General features: G+C 46.0%; 1 protein-coding gene across 1 annotated transcript in view; it reads left to right on the plus strand.

The window, feature by feature from the left end:
* Positions 1–6091, plus strand: part of gatd3 (glutamine amidotransferase class 1 domain containing 3) — a 34262-nt gene extending 28171 nt beyond the window's left edge. The window contains exons 5-10 of the mRNA XM_048602719.1: positions 73–125; positions 608–718; positions 3693–3812; positions 4488–4580; positions 5146–5302; positions 5537–6091. Of these exons, the coding sequence (XP_048458676.1) occupies positions 672–718; positions 3693–3812; positions 4488–4580; positions 5146–5302; positions 5537–5665 (546 nt within the window). The 5' untranslated portion in view covers positions 73–125; positions 608–671 and the 3' untranslated portion in view covers positions 5666–6091. The remainder of the gene's footprint in view (positions 1–72; positions 126–607; positions 719–3692; positions 3813–4487; positions 4581–5145; positions 5303–5536) is intronic.
* Positions 6092–16114: the final 10023 nt, after the last annotated feature.

The following is a 16114-nucleotide window of genomic DNA, read 5'->3' on the forward strand; positions in this document are numbered from 1 at the left end:
GAGGGTGTGGGTATGCGGGCCTGGTGTCTGTCCGTTGTGTGTCCTTGACCCGAGTGTCTGTCCCACCTGCAGGTCCTCTCCGGATGTGGAGTTTTTGATGGATCTGAAATTCACGAGGCTTCAGCGTAAGACCATTTTACACAAAAGTTAACCTCATTTCAAACACAAACTGCCAGAGATTAATCCCCTCCACCATCTAACCCTGTGCTGTCCTTGTCCTGGGACTGTTTGATGGGGGACAATGTAGAGGAAGCTTTACTCTATATCTATCCCTGTCCTGGGAGTGTTTGATGGAGGGGAACAGTGTACAGGGAGCTTTACTGTGTATCTAATCCTGTGCTGTCCCTGTCCTGAGAGTGTTAGATGAAGACAGTATAGAGGGAGCTTTAAAAACAGAAAGAATTGCGGATGCTGTAGATCAGGTACAAAAATAAAGTTGCTGGAAAAGCCCAGCAGGCCTGGCAGTACCTGTGAAGTAAAAATCAGAGTTAACATTTTGGATCCGGTGACCCTTCCTCAGAACTTTACTCTGTATCTAACCCTGTGCAGTGCTATCTGGACTCTGGTGTCCACTCCAGATGAATTAATTTGATTTGTTGTGATTTAGGATTTTGGTTCACCTGAGTCGTGGAGGGGCTGAGTTCCAGGTTTATGCTCCTGACATCCCGCAGATGCACGTTGTGGATCATGTGAAGGGTGAGCCTGCTGGTGATAGCCGGTGAGTTAGTTGTGGACTGTGTGTACAGTCTGAACACTGTGAGGGTCGGAACATGCCTGTGTACTGAGAGTATGTTGTTTGTGGACATGTTTCTGAGCCTGATCTAGAGGGGCCTGTGGTCTTGTGGCTCTCCATACCACCCCAGGGTGATAAATAACCCAATAGAATGTGCCATAATCATGAAGTTGGCTGTATAAGGAAACACAATGTGCTGGAGATCCTCAGGAGGTCTTGTAGCTGCTGTAGAGAGGAGCAAAGTTATCAGTTCAGATTGATGGCCTGTTACTAGATCGGCGAACCCTGAGAAATGGAACATGTCAAACCAGGCAAACAACACACAGGAGGTACCAAAGGGATAATTCTTTGGTGGCTTGGTAGGGAGGTGAGATTACTTGACAAGCATGGCAATCATGAAGATGATAAAATTGAAATGGCACAGAAAAGGAAATAAATCCAGTGTCTGGTTGATAGGAATGTCATGGAGTCTGTGTATAACGGCGTTTGCAGGAGAACAGAGTAGTGAGTGGAAAAACGAAGATCATGGGGGTACTCAGCATCAAGGACAGCGTGCAAAAGGAGCACCTGGCGTTTCAAGCAATGAGGGCAAGGTAATGGATTAAACACGGGGGCGAGGGATGCGCATGGATTAAACACGGGGGCAAGGGGAGGCACTGATTAAAACAGAGGGGGGTCCAGACGGTCACGGATTAAAAAAAGAGGAGGTTCCAGTAGGGTCAAGGGCAGAGTGAGATGCTCCAGTCCCAGAGCGGCACAAGGTGAAGTGAATCCCAGTACAGCGCAATTTACCTTGTTGCTGCAAAGTGCCGGTGAAGAGCAGTCTGGAGGCTGGAGTGATGCGGGACAAATTGTTGGACTTGGGCCTGGTGCCACATGCTGAACTGCTGCTGTTTGGAACTCTTCACCGGACTGTAATTTAAATCCCTTTCACAATGTTATAACTACCTCATTCCTAACACATTCTCAGACAATGTAAGTGACGCTTATGCTTTCCTTTTAATCCTCTTTTGAATAACAACATTGTATTTTCTTACTGGAATACAAGTGACAATAAAGCATATTCTATATTCCATTCTATTCCTTAAACAGGAGAGGGTCCAGGATGGTCATGGAAATATAACAGAGAAGGGTCACAGATTAAAACGCCAAGAGGAGGGAGGAAATGTAGCAGCAGTAAGTTGAGGGACCCTTGGATGTCTAGGACAATTCAGGACTGGACGAGGAAGAAGAGATAGGCTTTTAGCAATTCAGCTAAGGCCATAGAGGAATACGGGAAGAGCAAGAGGGCATTTAATAAAGCAATTAGAAGAGTGAAAAGCAGGCATAAGAAAGAACTTGAAAACAAGATTAGGGAGAATCCTGAGATATTTTACAAATACTTTAAAGGGAAAAGGTCAGCCAGGGAAAGGGTAGGCCCATTAGAGACCAAGGGGGCAAACTGTGTGTGGAACCACAGGATATTGGAAGGGTGTTAATTGAATACTTCTCTTCAGTCTTCATTTTGGAAAAGGAGAACATAGGTTCAGAATTCAGGAAAAGAGATTTGCGCAGTTTGACATAGGAAATGGGGAGGTATTAGAAGTTCTGTCAGGATTAAAAATGGAAAAATACCCTGGCCCGAATGAATTGCATCTCAGGCTCTGTGGGAGGGGAGGCAGGAAATTGAAGCAGCTCTGACACAAATTTTTAATTCCTCTCTGGCTACAAGAGATGGCTAATGTTCCAATTTTTAAGAAGGGTGGTAGAGACAAACCAGGAAATTACAGACTGGTGAGTCTCACGTCTGTGGTCGGGAAACTATTGGAGAAAATTCTGTGAGAGAAAATTAGTATCCACTTTGAAAAGCAAGAATGTGGAGGTGCCAGTGTTGGCCTGGGGTGGACAAGGTCAAAAATCTCACAACACCAGGTTATAGTCTGTGAAGCAGCATCAGAAGAGCAGAAAAGTCAACGTTTTGGGTTTGTGTAAACCCTCTTGTTTCCTTTTGCGCTCTATCCTTTTTTGAGTGGGAACAGTTTCTCTGTTGAAAGTAATCTGTAGATTTGAGGTCCTGCTTGATAATTTTATACCCAGCTCCCTAATTTCTGACTGCAGTATCATATCCCTCTTTCTACTAATGATGTTGGTACCAGTGTGGAGCATAACCTCTTTCTGTTGAAGTCCCGTGGAAGAATATCCTATATATATGGCGGGGTGGGGGTTGGGTGCAGGTTAGCACTTCTGCCTCACAGTGCTAGTAACCCAGGTTCGATTCCAGCCTCAGCTGACTGTCTGTGTGGAGTTTGCACATTTTCCCCGTGTCTGCATGGGTTTCCTCCAGGTGCTCCGGTTTGCTCCCACAGTCTGATGTGCAGGTGGTTTTGCCATGCTAAATTGCCTGTGGTGTCCAGGGGTGTGCAGGTTAGGTGGATTAGCCATAGTAAATGTAGGGTTAGGATAGGGGGGCTGGATCTGGATGGGATGCTCTGTGAATGACCTGCTTCCACACTGTTGAGATTCCATGATTCTGTAATTTAAGCTTAACCTAGGCCAAGCAGTAGCAGTAATGTAGGGCACAGACTAAATGAGGAAATTAAAGTTGCAGATAACAAGGGTCATGTTGTAGTCATGGGGGAATTTTGATCAATGTGTAGACTGTAAACCAAACTGACAGCAATGTTGTAGGGAATCAGTACTTGGAAATGAATGATAGTTTTCTACCACAGTGTGCTGAGGTACCAATCACAGAACAGGTTATGTTAGATTCGGTGTGTTTTCTCTTTGTACCCCTTAGTAATCCTTGCTTCCCTAACACCCCATCCTCCTTCGCTGTCTGCCATCACCTGCCTTACCCATGACCTCTTTTCCCATCTTACCTGCATGCTCTCTGCCTGTTTCCAGTTGTTGCTCCATTCTCTGTCTCCCCGTTCTGTGGAGATTTTTTTTGTGATCTGTTCAGACTCCTCCTCTCTCTCAGGAATGTTCTGGCCGAATCAGCCCGGATTGCTCGTGGTAAAATCATGGACCTTGCCCAGCTGAATGCCCAGGACCATGATGCTGTTATCTTCCCTGGAGGATTTGGTGTAGCCAAGAATCTGTGAGTATGACAGTCTGAGTGGCTTGTTAATGAATCAGCAGATGACAGGCACGTGCTGGGGCTGGCAATAGCTGCTTGCAATGGGTTTTGTGAGGTCTGTGGTAGGGGAAAGGCGGGAGACACAAACTGGTCATTGACATCAGTAACTTTGTGCTCAAGTGCCAAGTCTAAAACAATCAGCTTGAGTGATAGAACCTACTTGGAAGGACACATGACCAGGAAATAGATGTAAATGGGTAGGATTAGTTGGAACGACAGATACATGGCTGCAGGATGACCAGGCATGGGAAATGAATATTCAGAGGTTTTCAGTTTTAGAAAGGACAGAGAAAAAGGAAAGTGAGGTGGCATTGCTGATTAAAAAGAAAACTAATGTGAGTGAAAATAATGGGACTGCCGCACTGTCGGAGGGCCAGTGCTGAGGGAGCACCGCACTGTCGGAGGGCCAGCGCCGAGGGAGCGCCGCACTGTCGGAGGGTCGGTACTGAGGGAGCGCCACGCTGTGGGAGGGTCAGCGCTGAGGGAGTGCCACATGCTCGGAGGGTCAGTGCTGAGGGAGCACCGCACTGTCACTCTTGTGATTTTTAAGTATAAGTGCTTCCATTCTGGTAGTTAAGATGTGTAGTATATGCTGATTGCAGCAGTGAGAATGACCTATTTCTGTTGCCCCCCCAGCTCAACCTTTGCCAAGGATGGGAAGGACTGCAAAGTCATCCCTGATATTGAACGTGTCCTTAATGAGTTCCACAAGGCACGCAAGCCTATTGGGTAAGATCACAGTGGTTAGTAATGGGAACAGTTACAGGACAGAGTTAATGTGTGACTGGGAGAGTGCTGGATTAGCAACAGTCGAGATAATCAGTAACAGGGTGGTGGGAAGGAGAGGGATTACTGAGTGACAGTGTGAGGGAGCTGGATTAACATCACTTGGCTGTTTGAAATATGCTTGGTGACCCTGAAACAGAATCAGATATTGAGTTTAACATTGTCGTTTGAATGCAGTGGGATGGGTTTAATATTTGTTCCAGTCTAACGCAGATTAAAGATGGGCATGAGTGCCCTGCTCCAGTCGTGATGGAAACTGTGGATGCTGTAAATCAGAAACAAAACAGGAGTTGCTGGAAATGCTCAGCAGGTCTGGCAGCATCTGAGAAGAAAAAAAAATCAGAGTTAATGTTTTGGGTCCGGTGAATTGAGGAAGGGTGACCAGACCCGAAACGTTAATGCTAATTTTTTTCTTCTCAGATGCTGCCAGACCTGCTAAGCATTTCCAGCAACTTCTGTTTTTGCTCCAGTCGTGATGGAGCTGCTGTTTCTCCCTCTAATATTCCAGGCTGTGTTGCATCGCTCCTGTGCTGGCTGCTAAAGTCCTACCTGGAGTAGAGGTCACTGTTGGTCACGAAGATGAGGAAGGTGGGAAATGGCCATATGCTGGAACAGCAGCAGCTATTAATGCAATGGGAGGCAAGCACACAGTTCATGACGTCAACATATCCTTCACTGCAGCTTCCACGTGCTCACAGACTGGTCAGGAGGAAACACATTGTGGGCAGACAAGGAGTCTGGCCTGGGAGGACTGGGTGCTTGGGGTGGGGTGTGGCTGGGCACTGAGGGGCCGGGTAAGACTGGGCGCTCGGACAGTGGTTCTGCACGCTGTGGGATGGGGTGGACTGGATGCTGTCCCTATGCCTGCTCAGTTGGTTTCTTTAACATGTTCTTCTCACTCTGCCCACGTGGATCATCAGAATTGGGTTGTGACCACTCCTGCCTTTATGTGTGAAACAAAACTGCATCATATCTTCGATGGGATTGGCGAGATGGTGCAACAAGTCCTGAAGCTCACAGGGAAATGAGGCCATCGCTCATGATCAGTGTGTGTCGGTGTGTAAGGCTTAATGTGGGTGTTGGTGTGCAGGAGTTTGTATGTGTGTCTGTCTTGGGGGTGTTAGAGAATGTGTGTGTGTCTGACCGGGGGAAGAGTGGGACAAAGCCTCTGGATTTGAATGGTGTTTTTGTGATCATTCTGACTGGATGGAGTTTCCATGCGAGACCATCAGGGACACTATTACAGGGTGATCTTCCTTTGAAAGCACATGATTGGACAGCTTGTAGATCACTTGTGCATGTGTGTGATTGGTCACTATTGCTGTATGAATGTTGCTATACTGATTACATAGCAATAGATCACTGAGTGTCATTTCTGTTTGCAGAAATAATCAGTTGAGGCAGGGCTTTAGAGTTTGCGATTCCAGTTTTATTAAATCTGATGATCATGCAAATCTGAGTCTGTCGAATTCATTAAGTCCACCAGAGTCTGGCTGCTCCCAGCGGGAACCTGGGAATTCCAGGAGAGGAGGAAAGGAAGTATTGGTAGGGGACCGATTTTTCCAGGTGTCTGGCAACAGGGATGTCCATGTTCAGGAACATGATACAGGCCCGTCCTGAGCTTATCAGACAGGGTTCTCAGATCCGTTACAAACATCAACTGACATCCAGATTCCACATCCCACACTCACTGCCTTTCACCGGTAAATGTCAGTTTGGCACTTTCAATCCTCCCCATTCCCCCTCCCACTCCCAACCAGGTAAAGGTTGGATTCTTTCTCATTTGAGATGGTGATAGCCTGGTATTTGTGTGGTATAAATGTTACTTGCTACTTGTCAACCCAAGTCTGGATATTGTCCAGGCTTTGGTCCATTTGAACATGAACTGCTTCAGTATCTGAGGAGTCATGAATGGTGCTGCACGTCGTTTAATCATCGGTGAACATCCCCACTTCTGACCTTAATGATGGAGGGAAGGTCATTGATGAAGCAGCTGAAGATGGTTGGGATTACGCCACTACCCTGAGGAACTCCTGCAGAGATCTCCTGGAGTTGAGATGACTGACCTCCAAAAACCACCATCTTCCTATGTGCCACGTATGACTCCAACCACCTGATACCCATTGATTCCAGCTTTGCTAGGGCTTCTTGATGCCACACTTGGTGGAATGTGGAATTGATGTCAAGGGCTGTCACTCTTACTTCCCCTCTGGAATTCAGCTCTTTTGTCCATGTTTGAACCAAGGCTGTAATGAGGCCAGATTCTTGTTGAATAAATGCCACTTCTATAAAGCTGCAACATTACCAGCCAATTTTTAAACTCAATGTCCCGGCCGATGAAGGCAAGCATGCCATATACCTTGTTGACTACCTTCTCCACCTGCGTTGCCACCTTCAGTGACCTATGTACCTGTGCACCCAGAACCCTCTGCTTATTAGTACTCTTAAGGGTTCTGCCATTTTCTGTATATTTTCCATCTGGATTAGACCTCACATTTTCCAGACTCTTGATGACTCCTGTCATCATTTCACTGATGAACTACACCTGCTCATTCACTCGGCCTTGACCTTTCTCTGCCCCAATTTCCTATTCTTGTCGAAACATGATGGTGAACAGTATTGTGTAATTGCAAGCACAGTCTACTCCACCCATTCTTTTTAGCCCTGCATCTGTCTCTCCCTCACCTTCACTCTCTATTCTCGTCCTGACCTTTGTGGGCGAATGAAATTTCACACTTTCAGTCAGTGAATGTTGAGCAGAATTCATTCATCTCTGTGGAAGTGGTTTGAAAGCTCAGGTTGGTAGCCCTAAACGTGCTTAAAGATTTGTAGTGTTTTGCAGACTGTAGAGCTGTAGACTGCTGAACTGATCCTAGAACATAACATTAGTTATGCTACAGCTGGAGTACTGAGTGCAGTCTCGTTGCTGCACTATAGGAAGGATGTAATTACGCTGGAGAGGGTACAGAGGAGATTCGCCAAGATGTTCCCTGGGATGGAGTGATTCAGGTGGATAGGCTGAGTTTACTTTTCTTAGAGCAGAGAAGGCAGAGGAAGGTGTACAGAACTGTGAGGAATAAAGGGCAGATGGGGAGAAACATTTCTCCTTAGCAGAAAGGTCACAGAGTTGTGGGTATCTGGATCTCTCTCTGAAAGGGTGGTAGAGGCAGGAACCCTCAAGATATTAACAACTATCTAGATGAGCACATGAAATGCAAAAACATACAGGGCTACAGGCCCAGTGCCAGAAAATAGAATTAGAATAGATGGGTGTTTGTTGACCAGAGTGACCCAGTGGTCTGGAGAGCCTCTTTGTGCTGTAAAACTCTGACTCCATGACTAAGATTACGAAATGATTTTACACATTTTGCTGAATATCCTGGTGAATATCATCTTGAAGTCGAACAGAATGTGAGACCAACTAAACATCTGCTAGGCAATTTGCAGTTGCCCTCAAGTCCAATCTGAAATACAAGATAGAGGAGCTGGGAAGGAAGGGAGTAATCAAGTAACTGGGGGGAGGGAGAAAAAAAACCCTGGAAAGCCAAGTGTGCGCATCTGTGTAAAGGACCTCCATAAGGACTTGAAGAGATCTCACCACTCCATGCCAAGTGTTGAAGAAATTTTGACACAATGTGCTTCTGAATTGAAGTGTATGGGGAGAAAATGGGAGTATGGTGTTGAAATAGATCAGTTATGATCGCATTGAATTGTACCATTGCAGAAATTTGTTTTTTTAATAAAAATCTAGAATAAAAAGCTAGTCTAATGCTGACCATGTCTCCACTGTCTATTGTAAAAACCCATCTGGTTCACTAATGTCATCTAGGGAAGGATATCTACATGTGACCCACAGCCATGTGGCTGACTGCACAGGAGGGATGACCAATAAATGATGGTTTTCCCAGTAACACTCATATCCCATGAACAAATAATAAAGAAATCCAGCAATGAATTTGCTTTATTTATAATCAGAATGCGAACCTGTATGGAAACATACTGCTAAGGATGCATGTTCTCTGATATCTCTGTCCATATGTTTTGAAGGTGGTGCTACAATAGGACACAAGGTGGAGCTTGTCCACTCTGTCAATTACTTTTCTTTTTTACCCTTTCCTGTTTCTCTTGTCTTTTTTTTCTCCTCTTTTGTTAACCACCTGGTGTCGGAACTGCCTGCCGCCGACCCCGTCGTCTTGGTGCTTTGTGGCCTCTGATCTCTGAACCTCTGACCTATGAACTCACAGCATCTGACCTTGGAAACCCTGGCCGCTGAGTTTGCGGCCATGGATCATGCACCTTCGGATCTCCTGGCCTCCACACAGACCTGACAAGGCCCCATCCTTTCGGCCTGGCGTTGAGGCGTCCCTGCCCAGCATGACAGTGTCTTGGGCCGGCATGGAGTCTGCTCGGCCTACTTTGGACTCAACTCGGACTTGAGGTGATTCCAGAGTGATCCACTGGCCTTGTGATCCCTGAGGTGAAGGCCGATGCAGTCTGGAGTCAAGGCCCAGTGCAGATGGGACACTAGGTGCCAGTATGGACTGGGGTGGAAGCCCGTTGTACTGAACTGTTCTTTCCCATTGTATAAGTTATTGCTAAAATTTGCAATGTTGGACTTTTTACCTCTGTTTTTCTAAGAACTGTAACTGAAGAAGCTGTACCTAAGGACCCTGTACTAAGATGGCGCTATAAACAGTGACTTATACACTTTTCATTGTCCTCATTCGAGTACATGACGATAAAGCTCATTCGATCACTCTAATGCCCCAATTACTGTTGCTGTCTATATTCTAATGCTCTTATCCACTCTGTTCCTCTGCCCCAACCACTCTAATGCCCCATCCACTTTCTGATGCCACTGTCTGCTGTTTAATACCCCTGTCTGTTCTTTAATGCCCTATTCACTACCCTCAGTTATCGAATCATACAGCATGGAAACAGACCTTTGGACTAACACGTCCACACCGATCAGATATCCTAATCTGGCCGAGTCCCATTTGACAGCATTTGGCCCATATCCCTCTAAATCCTTCCTATTCATGTACCCATCCAGATGCCTTTTAAATGTTGTAATTGTACCAGCCTCCATCACTTCCTCTGGCAGCTCATTCCATGCATGCATCACCCTCTGTGTGAGAAAGTTATCCCTCAGGTCTTTTTTAAATTTTTCCTTTTTCACATTAAATCTATGCCTCTTTAGTTTTGGACTTCTCTACCCTAGGAAGAAGACCTTGGCTATTCACCCTGTCCATGTCTCTCATGATTTTATAAACTCCTATAAGGTCACCCTTCAGCCTATGACATTCCAGCGAGAAAAAACTATTCAGCCTCTCCCTGCACCCTCTCAAGTTTAACAACATCCATCCTACAGAAGGGTGACCAGAATTGTACACAGCGTTTTAACTGTGGCCTGTATAGCTGCAGCATGACGTCCCAACTCTTAAACTCAGTGTTCTGACTAGTGAAGGCAAGTGTGCTAAACACCTTCACCAGCCTGTCTATTTGCAACTCCACTTTCAACGAACTTTACACCCGCACTCCCTAGGCCTCCATGTTCCATAACACTCCCCATTAACTATAAGTCATGCTTTGGCTTGCCTTTCCAAAATGCAACAGCACGCATTTATCTAAATAAAACTACATTTGCCACTCATTGGCCCATCTAATCAAGGTCCTGGTGTACTTGAGATAATCATCTTCACTGTCCGCTACACCAGCTATTTCACACTAATTCTGTTCGCTGCCCCTGTCCACACATGAATGTGACTAATCTCAGATTTCCTGGCACAGTCTTTGATGTCCTGGCCCCAGTTCACTCTCTAATGCGCCTGTTCCTGTAAACTGCCATCACTCCTCTCCACTGTCCCATCCACTCTCTGATGCTTCTGTTAATTGTCTGCCTTGGTCCACATTCTGCCCCTGTGTACTGTCCTGTTCACTTTCTGATACCTCTGTCTGCTGCCCCTGCCCACTCTCTGATGATCCTGTCCATTGCCCCTGTATGCTGACCTTGATCACTCACTGATGCCCCATCCACTGCTCTCTGTCCACTGTCTTCTCTCTGCTATCTAATACCCCATTGACTGGCCTTTATTGCTTCTCTGGTGCTTCTGTCCACTCTGAAATGATCCTGTTTTGTCACCCTCTGTCCTTTGCCCATTGCTTGCTATGCCTTTCACTCAATGCAATTTGGCAGCTGCACCTTGTTTTGACTCAGGTCATATCCGGTGTATCTGGTGATGCCAGAGCTGTGGAATCTGGAATTAATGGGAGAGGAGTCTGAGGCTCAGCTGAAAATGGTGTCTTACGCAGCTACAGACCTCCTTATAATTTTCCACTGAGACCCTCACTCTGCCTAGACCCTTGGGTGTGGGCTACTGGACCATGACCTGATGTGCTGCTCAAATTGTAAGCTGTGTAATGTCAGTGAGAGAACTGGTTAAAGACGAGCTGCCAAAGTTATCCAGTCTCTCAACAATTGGAATGAAATCATAATGGCTGCAGGAGAATGTGAGATAGACATAAGCAGTGTGATTAATTGTTCTTATTAAGAGCTTGGGGATCAGTTTAGCTTCATTGGCTATGGTTGGTTCGCAAAGTAGTATGGGTTCAATTCCCATCACCAGCTGAGGTTACCATGAAGGACTCTCCTTCTCAACCTCTCCCCCTCACCTGAGGTATGTTGACTTCAGGTTAAATCAGCACCAATCATTTGTCTCTAATGAGAGAGCAGCCCTATGGTCTGGGAAAACTATGGTGATTTAATTAAGAGCTTGCTGTGTATGCTGGAGTGAATTCTCCCTGTGGAATGGAGCAATTAATAGCTCCAACCTTAATTTTATTTCAAATAATGACCTCACAAATAATAACACAAGCCTTAATGTTTCAGTCAGCATTTCCTCATTGCTAGTTTCTCTGCTGTTTGGACCTATGTCTCTCATTACTCTCTGCTCCCAATCTCTGAGAGCAGAGCAGATTTCTAATGTGAACATAACAGGAATTAGGAGCGGCAGCAGTCTATTCATCCCCTTAACCCTGCTCATAAAGTCATGGCTGACTCCACTCTGCTGTTTCCTTATTACATTACGGCAGTGATTATATTTCTAAAAGTACTTCATTTGTTGTAAACTTCTTCAAGACATCTGCTTGAAACAATCCGTGCTACCCCCTCTGCTGCTACATGATGACATGTTCAACCCACCCACAGCTTGCCTTCTATTTTGGTGCCAAACATGGAGAGTAACTTTCCTGAACAAGGTCCATCAGCAGCATTCTTTGGATGAAGGAATGGGAAATGTGACGTTTTATTTTTATCAATTCACTCATTGGATGTGGGCTTCACCAGCTGGTCAGGATTTATTGCCTGTTCCTACTTGCCGTTGAGAAGGTGGTGGAGAGCTGCCTTCTGAACCACTGAAGTCCACCTGCAGTATTCACAACAGAGTTCCTTGTGATGAGCTCCAAACTGTCAAATGGCATGTTTTAAACTACTGCAGCAAGAGAAGTCCTTGTTAAACAGGTTCAGGACAGGCCAGGGTCCCTGTGCAGCTAATCTAAACCCCTCAGTATAAAATATTGGATAGAATAATTATAACGAGAGAGTAAGTTGGAATTCTCAAAAGTGGATAAGTTAGCAGGGCCGCATGGATTGTTCCCTGGAATGTTGAAGGAGGTCAATGATGAAATAATCGATGCTCTGAGGATTATTTTCCAATCTTCACCAGACGCAAGTGAGGTGCTGGAGGACTAGAGGAATGCAAATGTGGTTCCGTTATTTAAAAAGGAAATACCAAACAATTATAGGCCAGTTAGTTTTACTTCGGTGGTGGGCAATTTGTTAGAATCAATCCTGAGAGATCGGACAAACTGTTACTTGGAAAGGCATGGACTAGTCTGGGATAGTCAGCATGGCTTTGTAAGGGAAGGTCATACCTTTACAAATTTTAAATGAATTCTTTGAGGAAGTGATAAGGAGAATCAATGAGGGTGGTGGAGTGGATGTTGTCTATGTGGATTTTAGTAAGGCATTTGATAAGGTCCCACACGACCCACTGGACCAAAATGTAAAAGCCCATGGGATACAGGGTGATGTGTCGAATTGGATCCAAAGTTAGCTTAGTTACAGGAAACAAAGGGTAATGGTCGATGGCTGCCCTTACCAATGGAAAGCTGTTTCATATGATGTTCCTCAGGGCTCAGTGCTGGGACTCCTGCTCTTTGTTTTATACATGAACGATTTGGACTTGAATGCAGGGAACACAATTGGGAAATTTGCAGAAGGCACCAAAATTGGCCGCGTAGTGGTTAGTGTAGAGGACAGCTGTAAGCTCCAAAATGATACAGATGGGTTAGTGGGGTGGGCAGGAAAGTGGCAGATGGAGTTTAACTGACAAGTGTGAGGTAATACTTTTAGAGAGCAAAGGGGAATATACAATAAATGGGAATTAACTGAGAGAGGGAGATGAAGTGAGAGATCTTGGTGTGCAAGTGCACATGTCCCTAAAGGTAGCAGTGCAGGTAGATAAGGTTGTAAAAAAGGCATATGGACTGCCCTGTTGATGAGGGTCTCTTCTAATTTGTTGCAACAACATATTCACAGCGATTAAATTCACAAGGGAAGAAGAAAACAACAATGAACTTCTGTTCCTGGATGTTAAAGTAGAGCAATTGACAACGGGGCGTTCCAAACCTCAGTATACAGAAAAGCAACCCATACAGATCAAATCCTCAACTTCCACAGCAGCCCCCCAATGTCCACAAACAAAGCTGCATTGGGACACTATTTAAATGGGTCAGGATACACTGCAACACTCCAGAACTACGCAGGGAAGAGGAAGAACACTCATACAAGATCCTAGCTTTAAACGGCTATCCCCACGACTTCATCCACAGATGCCTACAAAACAGACAACAACAGGAGGATACAGTACGCCCTAACACAGTGGCCACACTGCCATACATCAGGAACATATCATACCACAAGCCCACAGCCACTCTACGACAAATGTTCACAAGGATTAAAGACCCCATTCCCACAACACGCAGAACCAACGTGGTTTACAAAATACCATGCAATGACTGCCACAAACATTACATCAGACACGCAGGAAGGAAACTAGCCATCAGAATATATGAACATCAGCTATCAGTAAAATGGCACGATGAGCTCTCCTTAACATCGGTACATTCAGACAATGAAGGCCATCACTGGGACAAAGTAACCATAGTAGCCCAAGTCAAACATAGACACGCATGGCAATTCCTAGAGACATGGTTCTCCACCCATACTTCAATCAACAAACACATAGAATTGGACCCCATATACAAACCCATACAGATCAAAACCGGAAGTGACAGTAGTCACCATTACGGACCGAACAGTATAAATTCCAAGCAGAGTAGAATAACATCGCTTCATCAGAGGCTCCACTGATGATATCACCTAGCATGGTGATGAAATGTCTGAACAAAAACAAGCCAGCTCAGCAAGCAAGTCAACAACCTCACGTACAGATATAATGATGAAACTGTGTAAGATACTGGTGAGGCCACAAGTGGAGTATTGTGTGTAGTTCTGGTGACCACATTACAGGAAGGATGCAATTGCTGTCAAGAAAGTGCAGAGAAGATTTACTGGAATATTACCAGGGCTGGAGAATTGTAGCTACAAGGAGAGATTGGAGAGGTTGGTGTTGTTTTCCTTGGAACAGAGAAGGCTGAGGGGTGACATGATTGAGGTATACAAAACTGTGAGGGATAGAGATAGAGTAGACAGGAGGAAGAGTCTACAGGTATGAGGCTGGAAAAGCACAGCAGGTTAGACAGCATCCAAGGAGCAGATAAGTCAATGTTTCAGGCCAAAACCCTTTGTCAGAACTGGGGAGGGGAAGGGGAGCCCAGAAATAAATAGGGGAGGGGGATGGTGGGGCAGGGGGAATGGTAGGAGAGATAGTGTTAGGTGGATGTAGGTAGGAGGTGATTGTGATTGGTCCGTGGGAACGGTGGAGCAGATAAGTGAGTAGGAAAATGGACAAGTTAGGTCAGGTCAGGGCGGCAAGGAGGAGGGGGAGGGCTGGACATGGCATAAGGCTGGGGTTGGAGGAATTTTGAAACTTGTGAAGTCACGTCAAGGCCATTGGGCTGTAAGCTTTCAAAATGAAAATCAGGTGTTGTCCTCCAGCTTACGTTTGGCCTCACTCTGACAGAATGGACATGTCACCAGGAGAGTTAGAGGGGGAATTAAAATGGATGGCAACTGGAAGTTCGGGTTGGTTGATGCATGCAGAGCACAGAGGATCCGCAAACTGGTCCCTGAGTCTGTATTTTGCCTCCCCAAGACAGAGGAGAGCACATCGGGAGCAACGGATACAGTAGATCAGGTTGGATGAAGTGAAGGTGAATCCCTGTAGGATCTGGAAGGATTGTTTGGGGTCTTGGATGGAGGTGAGAGGGGAGGTGTAGGGACAGGTGTAGCACCTCCTGTGGTTGCAGGGAAAGGTGCCGGGTGTGATGAAGGGGTTAGTGGGGAGTGTGGAGCAGATGAGGGAGTTGCAGAATGAACAGTCCCTGCGGAAAGCAGTCAGGGAGGTGGAGGGAAAAATCCTTTTGATGGTGAGGTCTGATTGTAGGTAGCGGGAATGTTGGAGGATGATGCGTTGGATTTGGAGGTTGGTGGGGTGGTACGTGAAGACTAAGTGGACTCTATCTTTATTGCTGTTGGGGGAGAGGGGTTTTGAGGGCAGAAGATTAGGAAATGGAGGAGAGGCGGTTGAGGACATCCTTAATTACAGAGGAGGGGAAATTACAGCCCCTAAAGTAGGAGGATATCTGGGATGTCCTGGACTGGAACGCCTTATCCTGGGAACAGATGTGGTGGAGGCGGAGGAACTGGGAGTGTGGGATAGCATTTTTTGCAGGAGGGTGGGTGAGAGGATGTGTAGCTGAGGTAGTTGTGGGGAGTTAGTGGGTTTGAAATGAATGTTGGTTATGAGTCAGTTTCTGGAGACGGAGATGGAGAGATCCAGGAAGGGGAGGGAGGTGTCAGAAATAGTCCAGGTGAATTTGAGGGCGGGGTGGAAGGTGTTGGTGAAGTTGATGAACTGCTTGAACTCCTCACAGGAGCACAAGGCCGCACTGATGCAGTCATCAATACAGCAGAGGAAGAGGTGAGGGATGGTGTGGGTGTAGTTGCAGAAGAGGGACTGTTCCATGAGTCCTACAAAGATGCAGGTATAGCTTGGGCCCATGTGGGTGCCCATGGCCACCCACTTTGGTTTATAGGAAATGGGAGAAATCAAAGGAGAAATTGTTCAGAGTGAGGACCAGTTTAGCCAAGCAAATGAGTGTGTCAGTGGAGGGAGACTGGTTGGGCCTATGGGAGAGGCGGAAGCAGAGGGCTCTTAAGCCCTCAGTGTGGGGGATACAGGGACTGTACAGGTGTACAGGGACTGTAAGTCCATGGTGAAGATAAGGTGTTA

This window comes from Rhincodon typus, chromosome 11 (genome assembly GCF_021869965.1).
Source record: "Rhincodon typus isolate 14 chromosome 11, sRhiTyp1.1, whole genome shotgun sequence".
NCBI classification, from domain to species: Eukaryota; Metazoa; Chordata; class Chondrichthyes; order Orectolobiformes; family Rhincodontidae; genus Rhincodon; species Rhincodon typus.